The 11,615-nt window shown below is 38.4% G+C and overlaps 1 protein-coding gene across 3 annotated transcripts; it reads left to right on the forward strand.

Moving 5' to 3' along the window:
• Positions 1–4,119: 4,119 nt before the first annotated feature.
• LOC111975323 (calcitonin-1) lies at positions 4,120–8,329 on the forward strand. 3 transcript variants are annotated; one of them, XM_024003539.2, is made up of 4 exons: positions 4,120–4,208; positions 4,930–5,020; positions 5,759–5,893; positions 6,612–6,887. In XM_024003539.2, the coding sequence occupies exons 2-4, from the start codon at positions 4,935–4,937 to the stop codon at positions 6,799–6,801; spliced, it is 411 nt and encodes a 136-aa protein (XP_023859307.1). In that variant the 5' UTR covers positions 4,120–4,208; positions 4,930–4,934; the 3' UTR covers positions 6,802–6,887. The 3 variants fall into 3 exon arrangements, with proteins under 3 accessions (XP_023859307.1, XP_023859306.1, XP_023859303.1); XM_024003538.2 differs by lacking the exons at positions 4,120–4,208; positions 6,612–6,887 and adding exons at positions 7,541–7,738; positions 8,006–8,329 and having other exon boundaries at positions 4,645–5,020; XM_024003535.2 differs by lacking the exon at positions 4,120–4,208 and having other exon boundaries at positions 4,645–5,020.
• The last annotated feature ends 3,286 nt before the right edge of the window (positions 8,330–11,615 follow it).

Below are 11,615 nucleotides of genomic sequence, written 5' to 3' on the forward strand. Positions count from 1 at the left end.
GTCAAGCAAAGAGGCACTGAGTTTGAAGGTAGGCCTTGAAATACATCCACAGGTACACCTCCAATTGACTCAAATTATGTCAATTAGCCTAGCAGAAGCTTCTAAATCCATTACATTTTCTGGAATCTTCCAAGCTGTTTAAAGGCACAGTCAACTTAGTGTATTTAAACTTCTGACCTACTGGAATTGTGATACAGTGAAGTGAAATAAGTGAAATAATCTGTCTGTAAACAATTGTAGGAAAGATTACTTGTGTCATGCACTTGCCAAAACTATAGTTTGTTAACAAGAAATGTCTCGAGTGGTTGAAAAACGAGTTTTAATGACTCCAACCTAAGTGTATGTAAACTTTCGACTTCAATTGTATATTCTACTCTATCCATAGGCTTCATCAATGCCACTCAGACTTGAAGTTGATACAACAACTATGATAGCTGAGGTTCATAGATAGGTCCTGAACTAATATTCATACAAAACGTTTTAGGGTCCATACACAGATTGGCTACATACTGTAGCTAGCTACACATCCATAGGCATACAGTTATTTTTTATCCTCCACTACACAATAAGCAAGTAAATAGTTAGCTAGATATGTTACTTCAGCTGCAGTGCAAGGCAAGCTAACACAATTGTACATTCACTTTGCAGTAAACGCTTTAGCTAGCTAGATTCTTTACATCCACTGTTTCCCATGACGACAGCCTGGTTTGCTGGTTTTCTCAGGAGTCCTTAAAACATTAAACAACACGAATTACAAATTMATTCTCCTAACACTAGCTAGCTGGCCAATGTTAGCAAGTCAGATAACTTAGAGATTTTTTTTTTTTAAATAGAGATTTTTGTAAATTAACTTTATGACAAAAAAATATGCACAAACGTTTGTCTCTACATTAACTAACACATTCCTCTCAATTGTAAATGTTTTGCTTGACTTGTTATGACGTTATAATTACTTACATTTGGGTCCACCATAATGTTTTGTCAGCCATCTTTGTTGTGCCTTATTGCTATTATTAACTGGTTACCAATGTAATTAGAAAATAAATGTTTTGTCATACCCATGGTATACGGTTTGATATACCACAGCTTTCAGCCAGTCAGCATTCAGGCTCGACCCCACCCAGTTTATAATCGCACTTATACAATGGGTGGGTTTAATCCTGAGTGCTGATTGGTTAAAAGTGCATTCCAGCCAGTGTCTATTCCAAAAGTTACCAATAAATCTATGACGTTAAAATGCCTATTTACTCTGTTCCATCTGACTGCGCAATCCACTATCTCATTAGCGAAGCCAGGCAAGTTATAAACTTGATCTCCACTATAAAAAGCATCTAGACATGTCTTTTATACTAACATTTAGTTTTCAACAGCGGAGATTTGTATAAATCTTGCTATCTGTTTCTAGATTTAGAGGGTGGTAACTTGTGGAATAGACACCGGTTTTAACCAATCAGCATTCAGGATTAGGCCCACCCGTTGTATAATGTCTTCTGTTATATTCTATTGTTTCCTATTGTCTTCTATTGTCTTCTATTGTCTTCTATTGACTTCTATTGTCTTCTATTGACTTCCATTGCCTTCTATTGTCTTCTATGAACTTCCATTGTCTTCTATTGACTTCTATTCTCTCCTATTGTGCACAAACCAGCTCTAGTCAGCTACTCCCATAGAACTATGCACCCATGACTCACAATGACACAAAAAATAATGTAATTTCATAAATCTAAATATTAATACAAATATCATAATCTGCTGTTTGGTTCTCACAAGTATAATTTTAGCACGGGCGTTTAACTCGGTTCTCCTCATTATGCCACAGGAGAAGAGAGCCTGACCAGCCCCATGCAGAGAGAGAGAGAGAGCTGCCATGGCCAGGCCAGGTCAGAGAGGTAGCTGCATCCTGCAGTGTGATCACAAAGAACAGAGGAGCTCTGATTGATGGGTAACCTAGGCTCTGTGATTACATCTAATTTCCGTAATGTCCCAGCAAGGATGCACAGTGCAAACGTTCCTGTTTCCACCAGAGATGAGGTAAGTTGCATTTCAAAGTGGATTCTAAATAACATCCATCCAATTCCCTAGCGAAGCCCTGACAGGATAGCCAGGTCAAGTGTACATGTTTAAGTCTGTAATCCCTGTGTCACCACAGTCTCCAGGTGGTCAAACCTTCAATGGAGAGCATCAAGTGGCGGAAGCTTGTAATCAAACATTCTGTCAATTCCCATCTTTTGCCATCTTTTTTGTGGGCGATGCTTAGCCTGCCCTACAGTATGTATTGAGTGTCGTTAATGTTTACATTCAGACACGTATGATACAGTCTCATTCTTTGACATTGAAATGATCTTTCCTATTTTGGCATTGATATTGTATTCCAATACTATTGTGTGGTATTTATTTGGCAGGCGTAATGAATGTGTGTTTCTGTCATCTCAACACCCTTTCAATAGATACAACTAACCTTATATACAGTACAGTGCATCATGTCACATGTCAGTGTTCCCTCCTTCTCTGTTCAGATAAGACAATGATTATCTGTCTCCTGATATAACTTACACCAGGTTGATGCACCGTGAGATACTCTGACCAAAATAGATTGGAAAGGTTACTGTATTGAATTGAAAGTTAGAAACGGGGAACAGAAAGTTGAGGTAGGGACTGAGATGATCCATAGATATGTGGTCATGCTGCATCTGTTCACATATAGTCAGGTCTTTATTCGGAAGTGGCAATTCATTATAGTCAGGCAAGCCTGTACGCCTACACAACCGCAGTTTCCGCTGTCTCCAGGGGCACCGAGGGGGGTGGACCCCAGCTCTGTCCAATTTCCCTGATTTAGTGGTTCCGTCATAAGCCCCGCACTCTGTTCAATAGCACTAAAAGCCTCATCCACACTAATGGGGTTCCTCCGTGACGCAAAAGAAGACTCTTGGGCAGGATGCTTTACGATAGCTTACCCAATAATGTAAAGTAAGAGGAACAAGATGATGCCCAGCTCTCCAACAGCTCTGTAATTGGGTCTGAGAAATTGGGCCGACTATTGTCAGCCACACCATCGATTCCCTGAAAAGAGCAGTTCACTGAGGAGTCAGTAGTGTGCTGTATGGGGAAGGGGATGGGAATTGATTATGGAATATGAAGTATTAACTATGTCATTGTTCCAAAAATACCACAAGACTAATGTCCAAGCATTTCACAGAGCTAGTTTAAACTGCCAACATCTTTGAATTTATTATGTCTAAAATGTTACACATGTCATCCATTTTTGGATGTAGAAAAGTCCTAAACATGCTGTATATTCTGATAATCTGGTCATTATGGCAATCAAAATTAAGCAGCTTGACCAACTCAACAATGATGTTTCAATATCATCAATTAAAATATTAAAACAGTTGCTATCATATAACCCAAACATGTATATTTTACATTAATATAACAACACATGATTGTGGCCTGATAATTCTGTAGTACAGCGTTTCCCATCTCCTGTCCTTGAGTACCCCCAACAGTACATATTTTTGTTGTGGCCCAGGACAAGCACACCTGATTCTACTTGTCAACTAATCATCAAGCCCTTGACAAGTTGAATCAGGTGTTTTTGTCCTGGGCTACAACAAAAATGTGTGCTGTTAGGTAACTGGAGGACCGGAGTTGGGAAAACAAAGCACGGTGTAGTACACAAAAAAATGTCTCAAGAGTTGGAGAGCTGCAGTGTGTCTGTTTGTACAGTAGGTGGCTCTGCCAGCAAGTCCAATGAGGATGAATTATTCTCTTGATTCCTCAAAAACATAAAGCAATGGATCATTGTTAGACCTTTAAAATATTTTGAACTATTTTAGGATGATTTCTGTATCTGCCAGTCTGATTTGGCCCTGTCCTCAATGCAAGTTGTGATATCAAATGGTGCAAATGACTAGCAGATTTTTGTGAATGGAGCATTTTGTGACAGAACAATGACGTAATTTGTGTTCTATTGTCTTTACTGGTTTGTCGTAACCGCTGGACGGTACCTGATTGGCTAGTGGATGGGGCTGAACAATCTGATTGGCTAAAATTAGATAATTTAACAACTACTTAGTCAGTACAGAAACCCAAGTGGTAGATATATAAGACAGGACATTGTAGCAGGGTGCAACAGATTCACAAGTTGGTCTAAAACTTGAAGTACCTCAACTCATTCCATTGTTCGTCCACGAAAACAACCAATCACAGTAAGTAGAGAATTTAAACCAATTTTCTGTGTACATGATGCATTGGGCTAGCATGGATGGGATGTCATTTCTGTGGCTATTAGATATTGTGCTAATTTTTCAGAATGTTCCAGTGATGATAGAGGGGACAGAATGAGATAGCGTAAATTTTGCCTAGGCCGTTGACCCTGTGTGAGATGCTGTTGAGAAATGCAGTTCAGATGGCTTTTCAAGGGTAGATGAAGTGATTGTGAGAGGGTGGCTGGGTTTAGACTACAGCTCATTCCACTAATGCATGGGCTCCTGTGGGAGCCACTGGCTGGCTGGCTGGCTGGGGCTCCAACTCATAATCTAGATAGTATCACTAATGCCTTCCTCCTCAATGTCTGGTATTGCGTCTCCAAGCCCAGCTCTTCTTTTCAGTTAGAGGGGAGCACTGAGACTAGATGGCTCTCTCTGATAGCAGGGAACTAGGGACTTTGGTAGGACTGTCTCATCGCAGAAGGGAAGAGAATGCTTTGGGACAGGGAGAGTGAGATGGGGAGCTTCTTCACTCCCAGTAGAACAGTGAGCAACTGAACTGAGATGGATGGAGTTTACATGCGATAAGTCATGTGTAGGGACATACGAAGATGTTTGTTTTGATCCGAATGAAATGCTTGTCCTATTCTGCTTTGAGAGGAATGTGAATGTTTTTAAAGACAAGTTTCTGTGGTTGTGGATGTAATGTGTTTTACAGCAGGGACCATGGTTATGATGAAGCTCTCTGCCCTCCTCATTGCCTATTTCCTGGTCATTTGTCAGATGTACAGCTCACATGCAGCTCCAGCCAGGTGAGGATCAAAGCACATTATACACACTGTAATGTCCAGTCAGTCACTGAAATGTATGTATAGACTACAGAGATGTTCATTTATAGCAATCCCAAAAGGAAACGCCACAGATCCATTGGGATACTTCCATCTTTCTAATAGTAATTGCTGTTATTTCATTGATAATTTTCTAAAGAATCTTGGCAGCAACATAAATCTTATGTATGCTAATTTAGATTATTTTGTTTTCAGATAACATGATGTGATTACAGAAATCCATACCATACGTTACATTAAATGCCCTCTTTTAAGTAAAATGATCCAATTGGATTACGATATCGTAATCTAATCAATCCGGTGACTCATAAAGCCATTCTATGTATAACTTCCTAACCACTTCTATCCATTTGGAAACAATCCAACGTAATGCCACAGCAATAGGCTAAGATGATTGCTATTGCATGTAGAATATTTCCAAATGGTTGTAGAATGCATGGGTGTTCAATATTCCGGATAGAGAGACCCTGGTCACCGTTCTTACTACAATATTGATTTTGTCATAAAGCTCTAAGTTGGCTACATGTCAGCTCTCTAAAAGGAACACTTTTAGCAGATTGTTTTGAGTTTGGCTCGTATCCCTTAAAGCATGAGTCAATGGCTTTTAGCTGAAGCAAACTCACATAACCTACGTCATACTATTTTTCACCAAGTGCTGGTGCAGTTCCAGTCTGATCAACCTAATCGCCTATGTGTTTTCAGAACTGGTTTAGAGTCCATGACAGACCAAGTCACGCTAACTGACTATGAAGCCCGAAGGCTACTCAACGCCATCGTCAAGGAGTTTGTTCAAATGACTTCAGAGGAACTGGAGCAACAAGCCAATGAAGGAAATAGGTAGGTACAGCTCTCCTCATCTCCACAACTTGTTTTTAACAACATTCATTTTCATTTTCTCTAGGTTTACTCGGTGTATACTATATGGATGACACATGTTCCTATTATTCAAGAAAACATATAACCCCAAATGTCTTATTAATATGTGGCCAGTCCTTTGCCGCCTCCTATAGCAGTCAGAGCTATGGGTATTTATTAAAGACACAGAGGTATGGACATCGCCCAACCATCAACAGGGGAATCTATAGTTAAAACATATATTCTCTGTGATTATCTATGCATGGGTTTTTGGAACATTTCATTTTAATGTATTCATTATTTAAGCATTGTTTATGAGAAAGCCTGTTGCGGAATGCTAAATGATAAATAACCCTAAAGAATGGAAGAAAGCATGGGAATTAGTGCAAGAGAAATGTGACGCATGACAGCAGTTGTGCTGTTTGTTATAATTTAACTACGACGCTATAAACAGGATTGCCGCATGAGCCTAAGTAACTGAGGTCATTATAGCTATAGACTATTTTCAATTGCCTGTGTTGGACTTGATAGCATGGCTTTAAACTGTTATTTTTATATAAATGCAAGTAAAAACTGACTTTGAAATGCATGATGTTGGAATACAGTGTTATTACTGTAGCATGTAGATAACAGCAGGATGCATCTGCATGCCATGGTTACTATGAGCCTGTTTCTGCATGTTTGTCTCTCTCTCTAACAGCCTGGATAGACCCATGTCCAAGCGTTGCTCCAACCTCAGCACCTGTGTGCTGGGCAAACTGTCCCAAGAGCTGCACAAATTGCAGACGTACCCCCGCACCAACACGGGAAGTGGCACGCCTGGCAAGAAACGCAGCTTGCCTGAGAGCAACCGCTATGCAAGCTATGGAGACTCATATGATGGAATCTGAGCGGTCCTCCCCTCCATCAGCCCTAGTTAACCTGACCCCTCTGTTCCAGCCTAGCCTGATGATTGCTGATGCATGTGGATCTTGCTTGCTTGACCGACTGCAGAGAAACCTTGATGTCCCGCAATGTCACTGCTCTCTTTTTMTTTTGTTAAAATMCCCTTTTTTGACAGAGAATAAAATATATAAGTACAAAGCAGAGTCCAATCCTTTAGATTTAGAAAGTGAATAAGGATTTAGTTGCACTTCCCTATCTTAAGGTGTATGATATCCCTTTACTATACAGATCATTCACAATATATACAAAGTCTTAATCAAAACCAAAAATCTTAATCAATGCTTCTTTCAACCGTGACTAGGGTTCTTGTTTAATAAACATATTTTTTTATACCAGAACATATTTTCCATCTTAATTATTCAAGTGAAACAAAGCCTTTTAGCATCTTTAATAGTTCACAACAGTTTGAACAATATTGGTGAAGCCCCAGTGTATTTGCTATGTAAACGTAAATTCACAGTACATTTGAGGTAAGTTGAATAACTAATTTGAGCAGAATCTCATTGTTTAGATCTCTGAACGTCTTTATTTTCAATGTGATGATATATATTATACATTTTCTCCAGAGAACAGTAATTTATTACCTTTGTTCTTTTTATTGTAATTTGTACATTTTGTATCTTGTAATAAATCCTGAATTTAGGAGAGGTATGTATGACCTGTCCTTTCTTTTCCTAAAAGCAGCGTTACAGCACAGAAGCGTGCGTGCAATACTGCCACATGTGTCACCCACCGCCTGGCTGACTTCCTGAACAGATCAGGAGGAATGGGCAACAGTAACTTCGTCCCCACCAACGTGGGCTCCAAGGCGTTTGGACGAAGAAGGAGAGACAGCCCCATGACAGCACCTATGTGAATGTGTTAAAAGGCCTCAGGGATATGGTATAACAACATTCTACACTCCTCTCTCTTCCCACTGCTGTGCCTCTGACGGTCAACCTCTGTCTGTTTCTACTGTATCTCTAATGCTCTTTCCCAAGCCTCTGTCTTTCCACATCTATTCTACTTCAGTACTCTTCAGACAGTCTCTTTGTAACTTTGCCGGCCTTTAAATTTGGTCTATGTCTTATGGATGAATACAAGTTGGGAGTTAGAGTTCAGTAGAAAGGAGGATAACCAGTCATTTCCTTCCATTTTCTCTCCCTGCAGAGTATGAGCCCTTTAGTGAGACAACAATACATCCTGTCCTGAACCAACTACAGACATCTAGAAACTCTTCACTGTTTAAAAAAAACAGCCTTCAAACTACAGGACTGATTTCCTGCATACCTCTTGCATACTCTGTGTTACCGATATTCATTTGCTCTATGATCATGAGGAGATACAACAACCTAGAAAACATTACAACAAAAAATAAAGAACAAACTTCTGTTATGTCTATTTTCACCAGATCATTACCCTGTACAAGCCAGTTGGTTCTGTCATGTTTTTGGCTTAGAGCACATGTACAGTTTGACCCTGAGTCCCCACCCCTCCTCTCTCCTGTGTCAGCAGCACACTGCAGGGGGGCGGAGACTACATCAAGCTCCGCCCCCACAAGCTTCCTTGACCATGGCTGTGTTTTGTGCCTTGATGTAGACCACTTCTTCACATTTCATTAATTGTACAGTATGTTTAAAGAGTGAAAGGAAACCGATTGAAGAATCTAAATATTGTAACAATTGTGAATCTAAGAAAGATTAAAATGTATTTTAGATACATATGGGTCGGTGTACTTGTTTTATTCTGCAATGATCTACCTAAGCCCTTAAATCACAATATCTACTAAGCTAACATATTGAATTGTTTTAAGACGGTCATAAAATGGATCATTTAGCCATTTGATTTGTAATTTTAGGAGCCTGTAGTTATAAAAAAAATATATACATAAAAAAAAGAATGGATTGAACATTGAATTTAGTCTTTAATGCTRTAGCCCATAGAAACACATTAAAGACCACATTTGTATATGGCAAAACAGACAGTTAAAAAAAATAATAATAAGGAATAAGGTTTTGAAGTGACTGTCCTATATCTGGCGATCTGGTCATGTTATTAGTGGCACATTTAGCTGTTTTTTCAACCCGGTATTGGGTTACCTTCAGACTACTCCCCTGAAGCTTGTGTGTGTCTTAGAGCAGAACAACCAACACCTTCGTGTTTAGTTTGTAGCTCTGACTGTTCCGTCTGGACAGTCAGTTTTGTGAGAAGACCTCTTCGAAATGAGGACGTTTGCGACAGAGAGTTCAGCTTGTGGATGTCGTAGAGCCAAACAGTCGAAGCTGGCTATGAACCCTGTAATATGTGTCTTTCGATGGTGGTGACTTATTAGTTTGTAGCTCAGATGTTGAGGTATTACATACAATTTCGTGAATGTTTTCTTGTCCGGATCCTCTAGTGTAGAAAAAGATTGCTTTCATAAGCCCCATGTTATGGAATAACCTTTATATCAGCGGAAAGAGGGGATTGAGCTACAACCACTACAAGACATCTCTAGCATAAACACACTTTCCCTTAGATATTCAATATTCAAATGATGTCACCTTGTGATGCATGGATGAGTCAATCAACTCTAGGGGATTTTAATCATAAAGAGCAGACAGAGCTGATGGTACATGACATTTAACATTTCCAACATGAGCAGTTTATTATGGTACATGACATTTAACATTTCCAACATGAGCAGTTTATTATGGTACATGAAACTTAACATTACCAACATGAGCAGTTTATTATTGTAACTGACACTTAACATTTCCAACATGAGCAGTTTATTATGGTACATGACAGCATGACTTTAACCATTTCAACATGAGCAGTTTTTATTAATGGTACATGACATTTTCACATTACCAACATGAGCAGTTATTATGGTACATGCCACTTAACATTACCAACATGAGCAGTTTATTATGGTACATGACACTTAACATTTCCAACATGAGCAGTTTATTATGGTACATGACACTTAACATTTCCAACATGAGCAGTTATTATGGTACATGACACTTAACATTTCCAACATGAGCAGTTTATTATGGTACATGACACTTAACGTTACCAAATGAGCAGTTTATTATGGTACATGATGCTTAACATTTCCACATGAGCAGTTTTACTATGTACATGACATTTAACATTTCCAACATGAGCAGTTTATTAATGGTACATAAACTAACATTCACAATGAGCAGTTTTATTTTGTACATGACACTTAGCATTTCCAACATGAGCAGTTTATTATGGTACATGACACTTAACATTTCCAACATGAGCAGTTTATTATGGTACATGACACTTAACATTACCAACATGAGCAGTTTATTTTTGGTACATGACACTTAGCATTTCCAACATGAGCAGTTTATTATGGTACATGACACTTAACATTTCCAACATGAGCAGTTTATTATGGTACATGCAATAACATTTCCAACATGAAGCATTATTTGGTACATGATGCTTAACATTACCAACATGAGCAGTTTATTATGGTTCATGACCTTAATATTACCAACATGAGCCAGTTATTATGGTACATGACACTTAACGTTACAACATGAGTAGTTTATTATGGTACATGATACTTAACGTACCAACATGAGTAGTTTATTATGGTACATTGATACTTAACGTTACCAACATGAGTAGTTTATTATGGTACATGATACTAATAACGTTACCAACATGAGTAGTTTATTATGGTACATGATACTTAACATTTCCAACATGAGCAGTTTATTATGGTACATGACACACACATTTCCAACATGAGCAGTTTATTATGGTACATGACACTTAACATTACCAACATGAGCAGTTTATTATGGTACAATGACACTTAATATTACAACATGAGTAGTTTATTATGGTACATGATACTTAACGTTACCAACACTGAGTAGTTTATTATGGTACATGATACTTAACGTTACCAACATGAGCAGTTTATTATGGTACATTGACACTTAACATTACCAACATGAGCAGTTTATTATGGTACATGACACTTATATTACAACATGAGTAGTTTATTATGGTACATGGCACTTAACGTTACCAACATGAGCAGTTTATTATGGTACATGCCACTTAACGTTACCAACATGAGTAGTTTATTATGGTACATGACACTTAACGTTACCAACATGAGTAGTTTATTATGGTATCATGGCACTTAACGTTACCAACATGAGCAGTTTATTATGGTACATGCACTTAACGTTACCAACATGAGTAGTTATTATGGTACATGACACTTAACATACCAACATGAGTAGTTTTGTATTATGGTACATGACACTTAACGTTACCAACATGAGCAGTTTATTATGGTACATGACACTTAACGTTACCAACATGAGCAGTTTTTATTATGGTACATGACACTTAACGTTACCAACATGAGAGTTTATTATGGTACATGATACTTAACGTTACCAACATGAGTAGTTTATTATGGTACATGATACTTAACATCTTCATTTCCAACGTATCATGCTTGTATATGCTCAGATCATCAACATAGCCTTGATCACAATGCAGTGTTCCACATTACATCCCAAATATTCTTTAATTGAATTTGACCTAATGGTTACAGAACAAACATCATGCATTTATCCAAATGTAAGAATTGGTGTATAGTGTTGTTTATACACTGATCTTTCCAGGACAAAAGCAAAAGGCTATTACATACCACAACCAAATCCAGGACCATGTTGATATTGTTTACTCATTCTTACTCCCTACAACACAACAAATGGAGTCCAACGATCAAAGA

Source organism: Salvelinus sp. IW2-2015, linkage group LG16 (genome assembly GCF_002910315.2).
Source record: "Salvelinus sp. IW2-2015 linkage group LG16, ASM291031v2, whole genome shotgun sequence".
Lineage (NCBI taxonomy): Eukaryota > Metazoa > Chordata > Actinopteri > Salmoniformes > Salmonidae > Salvelinus > Salvelinus sp. IW2-2015.